The sequence below is a fragment of the Salvelinus fontinalis genome, chromosome 3 (genome assembly GCF_029448725.1).
Source record: "Salvelinus fontinalis isolate EN_2023a chromosome 3, ASM2944872v1, whole genome shotgun sequence".
NCBI classification, from domain to species: domain Eukaryota; kingdom Metazoa; phylum Chordata; class Actinopteri; order Salmoniformes; family Salmonidae; genus Salvelinus; species Salvelinus fontinalis.
In genome coordinates, this window is record NC_074667.1 from 68,270,703 (window position 1) to 68,288,861 (window position 18,159).

Genomic DNA, 18,159 nt, shown 5'->3' on the forward strand with positions numbered 1-18,159 from the left:
ACTATGGGAACAGGATGAGTACTAGACTATGGGAAGGCGATTAGTACAAGACTATGGGAACGCGTTTAGTACAAGACTAAGGGAACGCGATTAGTACAAGACTATGGGAACGCGATTAGTACAAGACTATGGGAACAGGATGAGTACTAGACTATGGGAACAGGATGAGTACTAGACTATGGGAACAGGATGAGTACTAGACTATGGGAACAGGATGAGTACTAGACTAAGGGAACAGGATGAGTACTAGACTGTGGGAACAGGATGAGTACAAGACTACGGGAACGCGATTAGTACACGACTACGGGAACACGATTAGTACACGACTACGGGAACAGGATTAGTACACGACTACGGGAACAGGATTAGTACACGACTACGGGAACGCGATTAGTACACGACTACGGGAACAGGACTAGTACGCTACTATGGGAACGGGATTAGTACATTGGCTCTACATCTTCTGCCGATGCTGTTTGTGTCTGTGAAAGACAGATCATGTCCCATATAGCACCCTATTACCTGTGTAGTGCACTACTTTCACCAGGGCCTATAGGGTTCTGATCAAAATAAGTATATATATATATAGGGAATATGATGCAATTTGAGACAGAGATTGGTCTACAGAGCTTGTTTTCCCAAGGTCTTTCTTCATCTTGAACCAACCCTTACCGACCCCTACCAACCCTTACGTGAAAACATGTAAAGGAACGTGAAAATTCATGTGAAATTATGTGTTTTTTTTCCATAGGTGAAATTATGTGATTTTCCACAGGTGAAATCATGTGATTTTCCACAGGTGAAATCATGTGATTTTCCACAGGTGAAATAATGTGATTTTCCACAGGTGAAGTCATGTGATTTTCCACAGGTGAAATCATGTGATTTTCCACAGGTGAAATCATGTGATTTTCCACAGGTGAAATCATGTGATTTTCCACAGGTGAAATTATGGGATTTTTCTGTAAGGTAATAGGCCTTCAATAGAAATGCCATTGCAGCACCCATTTAGTTCTGTGATTGATGTAACAGACAACAACTTGGACAGCATCAGCTGGCACCTCTCTCTTTCACACACACACATGCAGATCAGAGAGAGAGACAACACCACATAACACATCCCAAACCAAAGCTCCTTATAGGAACTAAAGCCAGGAGAGGAGAGAGATCTAGGTTAAGGTATGCCAACTGTCTCTATGCCCCATCTGTGTCCCATCAAAGGATGAACTATTTGGCAATTTGCGTTATGTGGATAGGCTAAAAGATGGCGCAGCGGTGACTGCATTGAGTATCCCGTTCACACACTCCAGTTACATCGTAAACAACTGGACATCGCTCTTTCTCTCTCTCTCAGTGCTGTTGCGACATTCACCCTCCGTGGTCTTCAAATATTCGACTGGTTATTCCATAGCGATATAGGACGGTTTTAACACATGTATTATCAATTTATCCGACTCAAAAACGAGTTTGGGATCGACAGACAGAAAATGAGCCGTCTGTTGTATACCGGAGGTTTGAAAAATAAATAAATAAATAACGTGTTTCTCTCCATCCTGGCAGTGGACCGCGGGAGATGCTACGGCTGCATTGATAGAGTTGGGAGATTCGCACAGAAGTGACGAGGCAGCCTCAGCCGGATAGGATAACAACTAAGCACTTACTGCGATAGACTGGGTCAACGTTGTTGTATGACAGCAAGATGCACTGACTGAGGACCGGGACAGAAAATGCGTCGTTTGAGAGGCGAAATATGAACGCACATTCCACTTTGGTTTTCTTTTATTTGCAGGCGTTGAGACGCAGTGATATATTTCCGTGGATCTGAGCGGTTTATGCAACTTTTCTCGGTCGTTTTTCCATGATAACGGCGAACCCGTGCTTGGTTTACTTGGAATTTCACCAGGATCATGTGGACCCCGACGGAAGAGGAGAAAATCGGAGTTGGTGAGTTTATTAAATTCAGTTTATTGTTTTTAATCTAAATAATATAGCCTTTATTTAGGCCTATGTCTGTCTGTTTCTATTCAACGAGTCTGTCCCTCACGGTACAATACTGGAATAGAAGCAGTTTATGTCGCCTATATGTCAGGTCTTGGTGGAAGCACTGCACCCAGCCAGCAGCCAAACACGTGTTGACATTTCTCCACATTTTCCCAAACTGTCACGTTATCTTCCGTCTAGAAGACATTGGACAACATTGTAGCCCTAGGCTATTACTGTTTTTTTAAATCAACGCGAACTATAAAACACACACACACACACACACACACACACACACACACACACACACACACACACACACACACGTTGCTCATGTTGAAGGACTTCGTGATGTCACTGTTTTGATCAAAGCCAAAATGTGTAATATCACCTAGTGAAAGCTACTGCTTCCATCTCCAACAGAGGGCGATGGGAAACTTTACAGCGGCTGCGCTGCTCAGCTCAATGAACAGCAGAGATGGAGAAATGTGAATTATATTCTGTTGTTGCTGACTATGGTTTAAGAGTGGACATGGAACAGCTAGACCTCCATGTATCATTAAGTAACAGACAGTGGTTTCTACTTGACCATGGCAATGCAAAGCCATTGAGAGCAGGGGAAGGACATACTGTTATGCTGACAACAGGCTGCTTAGCAAGTCCAATTCATCGCAGCAGAGTAACACTTGGGAATAGCGGGTCATTGGAGTTGAATAGGAAGCTTCTTAACCACATTTTATTTATACACAGACCAACACAACTTTAAAAAAAGCAGAAACAACCCACATCTTTCATAAGCACGAAGATAGGTTTAGAGAGAGAGAGAGATTTAATTTATTTATTTATTTATATTTATTTATATATATTATATATATTTATTTATATATATTTATTTATATATATATATTTATTTATTTATACGTTATTTAGTTATAAGTTAGTTATAGTTTCATTTTTTTATTACATTACATTCGATTATTGACTGTTACCATTTTATTGTTACTATTTTTATGTTTAATTTTGTATTATTATTTACTGCCATTCTATATTATTATTTGTCATTGTTTATAATTTTATTACAATGTATATTGTATACATTGTTACTTTGGCAATATTGACACAATGTTTTTCATGCCAATAAAGCAGCTTGAATTTGAATTTGAATTTGAGAGATACTCAGAGAGAGAGAGAGATACTCAGAGAGAGAGAGAGAGAGAGAGAGATACTCAGAGAGAGAGAGAGAGATACTCAGAGAGAGAGAGAGAGAGAGATACTCAGAGAGAGAGAGAGATACTCAGAGAGAGAGATAGATACTCAGAGAGAGAGAGAGATACTCAGAGAGAGAGAGAGATACTCAGAGAGAGAGAGCGAGAGATACTCAGAGAGAGAGATAGATACTCAGAGAGAGAGAGAGATACTCAGAGAGAGAGAGAGATACTCAGAGAGAGAGAGAGAGAGATACTCAGAGAGCGAGAGAGATACTCAGAGAGAGAGAGAGAGATACTCAGAGAGAGAGAGATACTCAGAGAGAGAGAGAGATACTCAGAGAGAGAGAGAGATACTCAGAGAGAGAGAGAGATACTCAGAGAGAGAGAGAGATACTCAGAGAGAGAGAGAGAGAGAGAGATACTCAGAGAGAGAGAGAGAGAGAGAGATACTCACAGAGAGAGAGAGAGATACTCACAGAGAGAGAGAGAGATACTCAGAGAGAGCGAGAGAGAGATACTCAGAGAGAGCGAGAGAGAGATACTCACAGAGAGAGAGAGATACTCAGAGAGAGCGAGAGAGAGATACTCAGAGAGAGCGAGAGAGAGATACTCAGAGAGAGAGAGAGAGCAGCAGCAGCAAGATTTGTGACCTGTTGCCACAAGAAAAGGGCAACCAGTGAAAAACAAACACCATTGTAAATACAACCCATATTTATGCTTACTTATTTTAACTTGTGTGCTTTAACCATTTGTACATTGTTACAACACTGTGTATATTTAATATGACACTTGTAATGTCTTTATTGTTTTGAAACTTCTGTATGTGTAATGTTAACTGTTAATTCGTTTTGTTTGTTTCACTTTTGTGTATTGTCTACCTCACTTGCTTTGGCAATGTTAACACATGTTTCCCATGCCAATAAAGCCCCTTGAATTGAATTGAATTGAGAGAGAGATACTCAGAGAGAGAGAGAAAGAGATACTCAGAGAGAGAGATACTCAGAGAGAGAGAGAGAGATACTCAGAGAGAGAGAGATACTCAGAGAGAGAGAGATACTCAGAGAGAGAGAGATACTCAGAGAGAGAGAGATACTCAGAGAGAGAGATACTCAGAGAGCGAGAGAGAGAGCGAGAGAGAGAGATACTCAGAGAGAGAGAGATACTCAGAGAGCGAGAGAGAGAGCGAGAGAGAGAGATACTCAGAGAGAGAGAGATACTCAGAGAGAGAGAGATACTCAGAGAGAGAGAGATACTCCGAGAGAGAGAGAGATACTCAGAGAGAGATACTCAGAGAGAGAGAGAGATACTCAGAGAGAGAGAGATACTCAGAGAGAGAGAGATACTCAGAGAGAGAGAGATACTCAGAGAGCGAGAGAGAGAGCGAGAGAGAGAGATACTCAGAGAGAGAGAGATACTCAGAGAGCGAGAGAGAGAGCGAGAGAGAGAGATACTCAGAGAGAGAGAGATATACTCAGAGAGAGAGAGAGAGATACTCAGAGAGAGAGAGAGAGAGAGAGAGAGAGAGATACTCAGAGAGAGAGAGAGAGAGGGGGACTCATGGATGCTCTCCAAAGGGACTAGGAGAGATTGTGGCTGAGCATTGAAAACAGCTATTCAGCTTGGCCACCTAATAAATGGCTCTTTGTAAGGGAATGGATGCAGTCTGAATGCAGTCCCAGGCCTCGGGCCCTTCAGCCAGGCAGTCCAGCACACACTGGGTTCTCACCCTCCAGCCAGGCAGCCCAGCACACACTGGGTTCTCACCCTCCAGCCAGGCAGCCCTGAACACACTGGGTTCTCACCCTCCAGCCAGGCAGCCCAGCACACACTGGGTTCTCACCCAACCAGCCAGGCAGCCCAGCACACACTGGGTTCTCACCCTCCAGCCAGGCAGCCCCGCACACACTGGGTTCTCACCCTCCAGCCAGGCAGCCCAGCACACACTGGGTTCTCACCCTCCAGCCAGGCAGCCCTGAACACACTGGGTTCTCACCCTCCAGCCAGGCAGCCCAGCACACACTGGGTTCTCACCCAACCAGCCAGGCAGCCCAGCACACACTGGGTTCTCACCCTCCAGCCAGGCAGCCCCGCACACACTGGGTTCTCACCCTCCAGCCAGGCAGCCCAGCACACACTGGGTTCTCACCCTCCAGCCAGGCAGCCCCGCACACACTGGGTTCTCACCAACCAGCCAGGCAGTCCAGCACACACTGGGTTCTCACCCTCCAGCCAGGCAGCCCAGCACACACTGGGTTCTCACCCTCCAGCCAGGCAGCCCAGCACACACTGGGTTCTCACCCTCCAGCCAGGCAGCCCCGCACACACTGGGTTCTCACAAACCAGCCAGGCAGCCCAGCACACACTGGGTTCTCACCCTCCAGCCAGGCAGCCCAGCACACACTGGGTTCTCACCAACCAGCCAGGCAGCCCAGCACACACTGGGTTCTCACCCTCCAGCCAGGCAGCCCAGCACACACTGGGTTCTCACCCTCCAGCCAGGCAGCCCAGCACACACTGGGTTCTCACCAACCAGCCAGGCAGCCCAGCACACACTGGGTTCTCACCCTCCAGCCAGGCAGCCCAGCGCACACTGGGTTCTCACCCTCCAGCCAGGCAGCCCAGCACACACTGGGTTCTCACCCTCCAGCCAGGCAGCCCAGCACACACTGGGTTCTCACCAACCAGCCAGGCAGCCCAGCACACACTGGGTTCTCACCAACCAGCCAGGCAGCCCAGCACACACTGGGTTCTCACCCTCCAGCCAGGCAGCCCAGCACACACTGGGTTCTCACCAACCAGTCAAAGACATGCCCTGCATCACACTAGGAGTGAAAGACAGAGAGGAAGGCCGTAGCTATATTAGTTACTAACCATAGGCTCAGCAGAGTACAGTTAGAATAGTACTGTTGTGCAGTTTACAATGTAAATAAACCAGCACTCTTTGATTGCAAAATAAAGTATTCCATTGAATTGTATTTTATGATCACTCTCTCAATATAACCCTGAAGGCCGATCTACATGTGTGGAAATTGACATTGTGATTGGCCAATCTTCTACCTGATTGCTTCCAGGGAGTTAATTCCCCCCCTCTAATCACTTCAGACAGTAAAGAGTTAACACACAGATAGCTGGTATATTATATGTCCTCATTTAATCAGTATTGGGGGAGTGGAGGAATATGGAGGGTTTTCCTACGTTACTGAGTCTAAAGGGAGTCTGTGCATAACCAACCCTGTTTCATGGTGTGTGTGTGTGTGTGTGTGTGCGCGCGCTCCCCGATTGGCGCAGTGGTCTAAGCCATTGCATCTCAGTGCTGGAGGTGTCACTACAGACACCATGGTTCGAATCCAGGCTGTATCACAAATGGCCGTGATTGGGCGTCCCATAGGGGCGGCGCACAATTGGCCCAGCGTCGTCCAGGTTTGGCCGGTGTAGGCTGTCATTGTAAATAAGAAATTGTCTAGTTAAATAAATAAATACAAATGTACATATAACTACTGTATAAATGCATCTGGCTTTGTTATAATGTGTTTTGGGGGGAGGGGAAGTAAGTGTGTGTGTACGTGTGTGTGTGGAGAGGGTGGACCGGAATTAAGGTGTGAAGAGGGTGGAACAGAATAAAGGTGTGAAGAGGGTGGACCGGAATTAAGGTGTGAAGAGGGTGGAACAGAATAAAGGTGTGAAGAGGGTGGAACAGAATAAAGGTGTGAAGAGGGTGGAATAGAATAAAGGTGTGAAGAGGGTGGAACAGAATAAAGGTGTGAAGAGGGTGGAATAGAATTAAAGTGTGAAGATGGTGTAATAGAATTAAAGTGTGAAGATGGTGGAATAGAATAAAGGTATGAAGAGGGTGGAATAGAATAAAGGTATGAAGAGGGTGGAATAGAATAAAGGTGTGAAGAGGGTGGAACAGAATAAAGGTGTGAAGAGGGTGGAATAGAATTAAAGTGTGAAGATGGTGTAATAGAATTAAAGTGTGAAGATGGTGGAATAGAATAAAGGTATGAAGAGGGTGGAATAGAATAATGGTGTGAAGAGGGTGGAATAGAATAAAGGTGTGAAGAGGGTGGAATAGAATAAAGGTGTGAAGATGGTGGAACAGAATAAAGGTGTGAAGAGGGTGGAACAGAATAAAGGTGTGAAGTGGGTGGAATAGAATAAAGGTGTGAAGATGGTGGAACAGAATAAAGGTGTGAATAGGGTGGAACAGAATAAAGGTGTGAAGAGGGTGGAACAGAATAAAGGTGTGAAGAGGGTGGAACAGAATAAAGGTGTGAAGAGGGTGGAACAGAATAAAGGTGTGAAGAGGGTGGAACAGAATAAAGGTGTGAAGTGGGTGGAATAGAATAAAGGTGTGAAGATGGTGGAACAGAATAAAGGTGTGAAGAGGGTGGAACAGAATAAAGGTGTGAAGAGGGTGGAACAGAATTAAAGTGTGAAGAGGGTGGAATAGAATAAAGGTGTGAAGAGGGTGGAATAGAATAAAGGTGTGAAGAGGGTGGAACAGAATTAAAGTGTGAAGATGGTGGAATAGAATAAAGGTGTGAAGAGGGTGGAACAGAATTAAGGTGTGAAGAGGGTGGAACAGAATTAAGGTGTGAAGAGGGTGGAACATAATTAAGGTGTGAAGAGGGTGGAACATAATTAAGGTGTGAAGAGGGTGGAACATAATTAAGGTGTGAAGAGGGTGGAATAGAATACAGGTATGAAGAGGGTGGAATAGAATAAAAGTGTGAAGAGGGTGGAACAGAATAAAGGTGTGAAGAGGGTGGAATATAATTAAAGTGTGAAGAGGGTGGAATAGAATAAAGGTGTGAAAAGGGTGGAACAGAATCCCTCTGTGTAAAGTGTTGTACATGGAACCCAAAAGTGTTCTAAATTGATGCCAAAAGGGGTTCTTCAAAGGGTTTCCCATATGGGGACGGCGAAGAACCCTGTTTGGTTCTAGAGTGTAGGGATCAGCAGGCTGACGATTGGACAGCTCCGGACCCTGTTTGGTTCTAGAGTGTAGGGATCAGCAGGCTGACGATTGGACAGCTCCGGACCCTGTTTGGTTCTAGAGTGTAGGGATCAGCAGGCTGACGATTGGACAGCTCCGTTGACATTATGAACCGGGTGATGTTTTCATTCCCTCACGGTGATGGCAGCTGGAGTCTCAGGTTTGTTATGGTTTTGGCAGAGAGCTGGCAGAGAGCACACACACAGACACACACACACAGACACACACACAGACACACAGACACACAGACAGACACACAGACACACAGACAGACACACACACACACACACACACACACACACACACACACACACACACACACACACACACACACACACACACACACACACACACACACACACACACACACACACACACACACACACACACACACACACACACACACACACACACACACACACACACACACACACACACTCATAACATACATAGCCAGATGCATTTACCCAGAAGGCATAGTAAGCCTTGTTCAGTTCCAGTAGAATGGCATCCTTTCTGCTAATTATTGCTTGGTATTGTTATTTGCTCAACCAAGCATGACCAGTCTGGCTGTATGAGCTGTCTAACCCAGGGCACTGCCTGTGTGTTTGTGTGTGTGGATGTGTGTGTGTTTCCACTGTGGAAATGCCTCTTGTTTCTCTGGTTCCATGATGCCCCTACACCTATGTGTCATGTAATGTGTTGTGAAAGCTTGGTTTTCTCCTTGATAAGGGCATACTGTATTCCCTCTAAGTCAGTAGAAATGTGGCACAGCTGTCTAAGAGCACAAGCCACTGATACTGCTATACAGCACAGTACTACACTACTACAGCACAACACCACAGTACTACACTACTACATTAATACACCACAGTACTACACTTCATTACTACACTACACTACTACAATACATTACTACACTACACTACTACACTACACTACTACAGTACAACACTACACTACTACACTACAGTACAACACTACACTACACTACTACTACAGTACTACACTACATTACTACACTACCTTACTACACAACATTACTACACAACATTACTACACTACTACAGTACTACACTACTACAGCACTAAAAGACATTACTACACTACACTACATTACTACACTACACTACACTACTACTGTACTACACTACATTACTACACTACCTTACTACACTGCATTACTACACAACATTACCACACAACATTACTACACTACTACAGTACTACACTACTACAGCACTAAAAGACATTACTACACTACAATACATTACTACACTACATTACTACACTACTACAGTACTACATTACAATACATTACTACACTACATTACTACACTACTACAGTACTACACTACTACAGCACTAAAATACATTACTACACTACAATACATTACTACACTACATTACTACACTACTACATTACTACACTACTACAGTACTACACTACTACAGTACTACAATACATTACTACACTACATTACTACACAACATTACTACACTACTACACTACTACACTACTACAGTACTAAAATACATTACTACACTACAATACATTACTACACTACATTACTAAACTAATACAGTACTACACTACTACAGTACTACAATACATTACTACACTACAATGCATTACTATACTACAATACATTACTGGACTACATTACTACACTACATTACTGCACTACTATAGTACTACACTACCACGGTACTACAATAAATTACTGCACTACACTACATTACTACACTACATTACTACACCACATTACTACACTACTACTGTACTACACTGCATTACTACACCACATTACTACACCACTACATTACTACACTACTACAGTACTACACTACATTACTACACCACATTACTACACTAAATTACTACACTAGATTACTACACTACATTACTACACCACAGTACTACACTGTATTACTACACTAAAGTACTACACTACAGTACTACACTGCTGCATTGCTACACTACTGCACTACAGTACTACACTACATTACTGCACTACTACAGTACTACACTACATTACTACACTACTACAGTACTACACTACTACAGTACTACACCACAGTACTACACTACATTACTACACTACAGTACTACATTACTACACTACAGTACTACACTACTGCATTACTACAGTGCTGCACTACAGTACTACACTACAGTACTACACCACATTAATACAGTACTACACTACATTACTACACCACAGTACTACACAACATTACTACACCGCAGTACTACACTACGTTACTACACTACATTACTACACCACAGTACTACACTACCACACTACATTAATACACAACAATACTACACCACAGTACTACACCACAGTACTACACCACAGTACTACACTACCACACTACATTAATACACAACAATACTACACCACAGTACTACACCACAGTACTACACTACAATACTACACCACAGTACTACACCACAGTACTACACTACTACACTACATTACTACATTACACTACACTACTACAGTACTACACTACATTACTACACTACCTTACTACACTGCATTACTACACAACATTACTACACAACATTACTACACTACTACAGTACTACACTACTACAGTACTAAAAGACATTACTACACTACAATACATCACTACACTACATTACTACACTACTACAGTACTACACTACTACAGTACTACAATACATTACTACACTAGATTACTACAAAACATTACTACACTACTACAGTACTACACTACTACAGTACTAAAATACATTACTACACTACAATACATTACTACACTACATTACTACACTACATTACTACACTAATACAGTACTACACTACTACATTACTACAATACATTACTACACTACAATGCATTACTATACTACAATACATTACTGGACTACATTACTACACTACATTACTGCACTACTATAGTACTACACTACCACAGTACTACAATACATTACTGCACTACACTACCTTACTACACTACATTACTACACCACATTACTACACTACTACAGTACTACACTGCATTACTACACCATATTACTGCACCACTACATTACTACACTACTACAGTACTACACTACATTACTACACCACATTACTACACTAAATTACTACACTACATTACTACACTACATTACTACACCACAGTACTACACTGTATTACTACACTAAAGTACTACACTACAGTACTACACTGCTGCATTACTACACTACTGCACTACAGTACTACACTACATCACTGCACTACTACAGTACTACACTACATTACTACACTACTACAGTACTACACTACTACAGTACTACACCACATTACTACACTACATTACTACACCACAGTACTACACCACATTACTACACTGCAGTACTACATTACTACACTACAGTACTACACTACTGCATTACTACAGTGCTGCACTACAGTACTACACTACAGTACTACACCACATTAATACAGTACTACACTACATTACTACACTACATTGCTACATTATAGTTTTACACCACAGTACTACACCATAATACTACACTACACAACAGTATACCCCCTTTGGTCTCACCAACTTACTGTAGCTACAGTTTGAATCTGTAGAGAGTTCTGGTTTATGATTCCTTTTAACACGATTTTGATATCAAAAGGTAAAGAATGAAGGTGTGTGTGTCAGTAGCTGGAATCAGAGGGGTGACTCCTGAGGTATGTCTGTGGTGACGCCTGAGGGTTGTCTGTGGTGACGCCTGAGGTATGTCTGTGGTGACGCCTGAGGTATGTCTGTGGTGACGCCTGAGGGCTGACTGTGGTGACGCCTGAGGGCTGACTGTGGTGACGCCTGAGGGCTGTCTGTGGTGACGCCTGAGGGCTGACTGTGGTGACGCCTGAGGGCTGACTGTGGTGACTCCTGAGGGCTGACTGTGGTGACTCCTGAGGGCTGACTGTGGTGACGCCTGAGGGTTGTCTGTGGTGACGCCTGAGGGCTGACTGTGGTGACGCCTGAGGGCTGTCTGTGGTGATGTTCCTCTACTACTGTAAAGTACCTACAGTACATGTTGTGGATGTTCTCTACTGTAAAGTACCTACAGTACATGTTGTGGATGTTCTCTACTGTAAAGTACCTACAGTACATGTTGTGGATGTTCTCTACTGTAAAGTACCTACAGTACATGTTGTGGATGTTCTCTACTGTAAAGTACCTACAGTACATGTTGTGGATGTTCTCTACTGTAAAGTACCTACAGTACATGTTGTGGATGTTCTCTACTGTAAAGTACCTACAGTGCATGTTGTGGATGTTCTCTACTGTAAAGTACCTACAGTGCATGTTGTGGATGTTCTCTACTGTAAAGTACCTACAGTGCATGTTGTGGATGTTCTCTACTGTAAAGTACCTACAGTGCATGTTGTGGATGTTCTCTACTGTAAAGTACCTACAGTGCATGTTGTGGATGTTCTCTACTGTAAAGTACCTACAGTGCATGTTGTGGATGTTCTCTACTGTAAAGTACCTACAGTACATGTTGTGGATGTTCTCTACTGTAAAGTACCTACAGTACATGTTGTGGATGTTCTCTACTGTAAAGTACCTACAGTACATGTTGTGGATGTTCTCTACTGTAAAGTACCTACAGTACATGTTGTGGATGTTCTCTACTGTAAAGTACCTACAGTGCATGTTGTGGATGTTCTCTACTGTAAAGTACCTACAGTGCATGTTGTGGATGTTCTCTACTGTAAAGTACCTACAGTACATGTTGTGGATGTTCTCTACTGTAAAGTACCTACAGTGCATGTTGTGGATGTTCTCTACTGTAAAGTACCTACAGTACATGTTGTGGATGTTCTCTACTGTAAAGTACCTACAGTGCATGTTGTGGATGTTCTCTACTGTAAAGTACCTACAGTACATGTTGTGGATGTTCTCTACTGTAAAGTACCTACAGTACATGTTGTGGATGTTCTCTACTGTAAAGTACCTACAGTACATGTTGTGGATGTTCTCTACTGTAAAGTACCTACAGTGCATGTTGTGGATGTTCTCTACTGTAAAGTACCTACAGTGCATGTTGTGGATGTTCTCTACTGTAAAGTACCTACAGTGCATGTTGTGGATGTTCTCTACTGTAAAGTACCTACAGTACATGTTGTGGATGTTCTCTACTGTAAAGTACCTACAGTACATGTTGTGGATGTTCTCTACTGTAAAGTACCTACAGTGCATGTTGTGGATGTTCTCTACTGTAAAGTACCTACAGTGCATGTTGTGGATGTTCTCTACTGTAAAGTACCTACAGTGCATGTTGTGGATGTTCTCTACTGTAAAGTACCTACAGTGCATGTTGTGGATGTTCTCTACTGTAAAGTACCTACAGTGCATGTTGTGGATGTTCTCTACTGTAAAGTACCTACAGTGCATGTTGTGGATGTTCTCTACTGTAAAGTACCTACAGTGCATGTTGTGGATGTTCTCTACTGTAAAGTACCTACAGTGCATGTTGTGGATGTTCTCTACTTTAAGGTAAAGCTAGGTAGTTGGCCAGTTACATGTTTGGTAGAGTTCATTCCAGTGGTAAAAAAGAAAGTACCCATTTGTCATACTTGAGTCGTACTTAAGATACCGTAATAAAAAGTGACTGAAGTAAAAGTCAGCCAGTAATATATTACTTGAGCAAAGTCTAAAAGTATTTGGTTTTAAATATGCATAAGTATCAAAAGTAAATGTAATTGCTAAAATATAGTAATAACTATAACTATATATATATATATATATATAAAGTATAACTCATTCCAAACTCCTTACATTAAGCAAACCAGTTGGCAACATTTTCTTGGCGTTCTTTATTTACGAATCGGACCCTCTATCACAATCCAACACTCAGACATAAATATCAAACAAAGAATGTGTATTTATTTCTGCATGTAATACAGCCCTATTGTGGGGGAAAACTCATTTTGATTAGCTAGGCCTAGCTCCCAAGTGGGTGGGTCTGGCTCCAAAGTGGGTGGGCCTCCCAGGCCCACCCGTGGCTACGCCCCTGCCCAGTCATATGAAATCCATAGGTTAAGGCTTGAATACATTTCAATTGACTAATTTCTTTATATGAACTATAACTTAGCAAAATCTTTGAAATTGTTGCATTTTGCGTTTATATTTGTAACATGTACTCTCGGAATCGGGAACCAAGTACAGGGAGTGAATTTAATAAATAAACGAACATGGAATAAAACAATAACTACGAGTAGCGTACAGACATGAAACAGAGTCAAAAACGCCTGAGGAAAGAACCAAAGGGGGAGTGACAGATATAGGGGAGGTAATCGGGAAGGTGACGGAGTCCAGGTGAGTCTCATGAGGCGCTGGTGGGCGTAACGGTGGTGGCAGGTAACCTGGCAACAACGAGCGCCAGAGAAGAGGAGCGGGTGAAGATGTGATAAAAATTTTGTTCATTATTATTCTATCGTCATCGTCTACGTGAAGACAATCTCAGGGAGGGTGTGTGTGTTGTTGACAGCTATAACACACACACACACACACACACACACACACACACACACACACACACACACACACACACACACACACACACACACACACACACACACACACACACACACACACACACACACACACACAGACACACACACACACACACACACACACACACACACACACACACACACACACCTCTCTTCCAGGCACTAGCTGCACAGGCTCCTTCCGTCCCTAATCCGTTAGTTTCTTCACAAAATGCCGCCCTGCGAATCCTACATTTTCCTAAAATATTAAAAAGAAGCAGCGCATCATATTTCTTTTGATATGTCTAGTGCTGCCTGCTGAAGAAAGGTTGATGCCTGGAGCTGGAGAGAGAGAGAGACTCTGTGAGAGCTGGAGAGGAGCTAGTGAGGAGCTGGAGAGAGAGAGAGAGAGACTCTGTGAGAGCTGTACAAACAGTGTCCAACATTGGGAAAGAATGTTGCCACAGGAAATTTAGCCCAGGCTTTGATGGTCTGAATCCCACGGGGAACCAGAGGCTTTACCTTCTCTTTTATCTTGGAGAAGTTGTAGTTGTTGGTTCTCTGCCTGTCGGAAGTGTTTAACAGCCTTCAACTCTCTCTGAGGGGGTCTCTCTCCTGTTCAGGCCTGATATTTGAGGTGGTCTCTCTCCTGTTCAGGCCTGATATTTGAGGGGGTCTCTCTCCTGTTCAGGCCTGATATTTGAGGGGGTCTCTCTCCTGTTCAGGCCTGATATTTGAGGTGGTCTCTCTCCTGTTCAGGCCTGATATTTGAGGGGGTCTCTCTCCTGTTCAGGCCTGATATTTGAGGGGGTCTCTCTCCTGTTCAGGCCTGATATTTGAGGGGGTCTCTCTCCTGTTCAGGCCTGATATTTGAGGGGGTCTCTCTCCTGTTAAGGCCTGATATTTGAGGGGGTCTCTCTCCTGTTCAGGCCTGATATTTGAGGGGGTCTCTCTCCTGTTCAGGCCTGATATTTGAGGGGGTCTCTCTCCTGTTAAGGCCTGATATTTGAGGGGGTCTCTCTCCTGTTCAGGCCTGATATTTGAGGGGGTCTCTCTCCTGTTCAGGCCTGATATTTGAGGTGGTCTCTCTCCTGGGAATAGCTGCCATTGCTCATTGTCTGATGGTCTTGCAGTCTGGGAAAATATATATTTTTTTAACATGTGAAGTTGTGGGAATGATTTTTGTGCATTCCTGAATCCTGCCACACAATCAGCTAGTGTTGTTGAATGAGTGGATGTATGTGGGGGTTATCTTCAATACAAACCCAGGATGAGTCTCAAATGTCACCCTATTCCCTATATAGTGCACTACGTTTGACCATATCCTTAGGGGCCCTAGTCAAAAGTATTGTGCTATATAGGGAATAGGATGCCATTTTGGACTTCTGACCATGGTGGCATTCTGATGGAGAGTTCCGTTGTTGTTATGGTGACACTTATGGAACAGAGCTTGGTGACGAGGTGCCTGCCTGCGGAACCCTGGCCCAGATGATCCGCCGTCGCCATAACAACCGACATCTAGCCAGCCAAAACTTCTCTGCTGCGTTCACATTGTGTAAGAAAAAAAGTCACTTCGAGAGGGAAACAAGTGAGAAAAACAACAAGTTTTCTCGGTTGTTGTTGTGGTGGTTGTTGATGTTGTGGTTGTGGTATTTGTTGTGGTATTTGTTGTTGTGGTTGTGGTATTTGTTGTTGCTGTTGTTGTGGTTGTGGTTGTTGTTGTTGTTGTTGTGGTTGTGGTTGTTGTGGTTGTTGTGGTTGTGGTTGTTGTTGTTGTGGTTGTTGTGGTTGTGGTTGTTGTGGTTGTTGTTGTTTTGGTTGTTGTGGTTGTTGTGGTTGTTGTGGTTGTTGTGGTTGTTGTGGTTGTTGTGGTTGTTGTTGTTGTTGTTGTGGTTGTTGTGGTTGTTGTGGTTGTTGTTGTTGTTGTGGTTGTTGTTGTGGTTGTTGTTGTTGTTGTGGTTGTTGTTGTTGTTGTTGTTGTTGTGGTTGTTGTGGTTGTTGTTGTTGTTGTTGTGGTTGTTGTTGTTGTTGTGGTTGTGGTTGTTGTGGTTGTTGTGGTTGTGGTTGTTGTGGTTGTTGATGTTGTGGTTGTTTTGGTTGATGTTGTGTTGTGGTTGTTGTGGTTGTTGTTGTTGTTTTGGTTGTTGTTGTTGTTGTTGTGGTTGTTGTGGTTGTTGTTGTTGTTGTTGTTGTGGTTGTTGTGGTTGTTGTTGTTGTTGTTGTTGTTGTTGTTGTGGTTGTTGTGGTTGTTGTTGTTGTGGTTGTTGTTGTTGTTGTGGTTGTTGTGGTTGTTGTGGTTGTGGTTGTTGTTGTTGTTGTTGTGGTTGTTGTGGTTGTTGTTGTGGTTGTTGATGTTGTGGTTGTGGTTGTTGTTGTTGCTGTTGTGGTTGTGGTTGTTGTTGTTGTGGTTGTGGTTGTTGTTGTTGCTGTTGTTGTGGTTGTGGTTGTTGTGGTTGTGGTTGTTGTGGTTGTGGTTGTTGTGGTTGTTGTTGTGGTTGTTGTTGTTGTTGTTGTTGTTGTGGTTGTGGTTGTTGTGGTTGTGGTTGTTGTTGTGGTTGTGGTTGTTGTTGTGGTTGTTGTTGTTGTTGTTGTGGTTGTTGTTGTTGTTGTTGTTGTTGTTGTGGTTGTTGTGGTTGTTGTTGTTGTTGTTGTTGTTGTTGTTGTGGTTGTTGTTGTGGTGGTTGTTGTGGTTGTGGTTGTTGTTGTGGTTGTTGTTGTGGTTGTGGTTGTTGTTGTGGTTGTTGTTGTTGTTGTTGTGGTTGTTGTTGTTGTTGTTGTTTTGGTTGTTGTGGTTGTTGTGGTTGTTGATGTTGTTGTGGTTGTTGTGGTTGTGGTTGTTGTTGTGGTTGTTGTTGTGGTTGTGGTTGTGGTTGTGGTTGTTGTTGTGGTTGTGGTGGTGGTTGTGGTTGTTGTTGTGGTTGTTGTGGTTGTTGTGGTGGTGGTTGTGGTTGTTGTTGTGGTTGTTGTGGTTGTTGTGTTTGTTGTTGTTGTTTTGGTTGTTGTTGTTGTTTTGGTTGTTGTTGTTGTTTTGGTTGTTGTTGTTGTTTTGGTTGTTGTGGTTGTTGTTGTGGTTGTTGTTGTTTTGGTTGTTGTTGTTTTGGTTGTTGTGGTTGTTGTTGTTTTGGTTGTTGTGGTTGTTGTGGTTGTGGTGGTTGTTGTGGTTGTGGATGTGGATGTTGTGGTATTTGTTGTTGTTGTTGTTGTTGTTGTGGTTGTTGTTGTTGCTGTTGTTGTTGTGGTTGTTGTGGTTGTGGTTGTTGTTGTGGTTGTGGTTGTTGTTGTGGTTGTGGTTGTGGTTGTTGTGGTGGTGGTTGTGTTGGTGTTGTGGTTGTTGTGGTTGTGGTTGTTGTGGTTGTTGTTGTTTTGGTTGTTGTTGTTGTTTTGGTTGTTGTGGTTGTTGTTGTGGTTGTTGTTGTTTTGGTTGTTGTTGTTTTGGTTGTTGTGGTTGTTGTTGTG

General features: G+C 43.1%; 1 protein-coding gene across 8 annotated transcripts in view; it reads left to right on the forward strand.

Annotated features, from left to right (window-relative positions):
* Positions 1-1,192: 1,192 nt before the first annotated feature.
* LOC129851369 (dedicator of cytokinesis protein 3-like) overlaps positions 1,193-18,159 on the forward strand; it is a 368,511-nt gene continuing 351,544 nt past the window's right edge. For 3 of the 8 annotated variants that reach the window (XM_055917864.1, XM_055917866.1, XM_055917867.1), the window contains exon 1: positions 1,194-1,944. In XM_055917864.1, coding sequence (XP_055773839.1) covers positions 1,908-1,944 — 37 coding nt within the window. In that variant the 5' untranslated portion in view covers positions 1,194-1,907. Of the gene's footprint in view, positions 1,945-18,159 lie in introns of all 8 variants that reach the window. The other 5 variants (XM_055917871.1, XM_055917872.1, XM_055917869.1 and 2 more) reach the window with 4 other exon arrangements.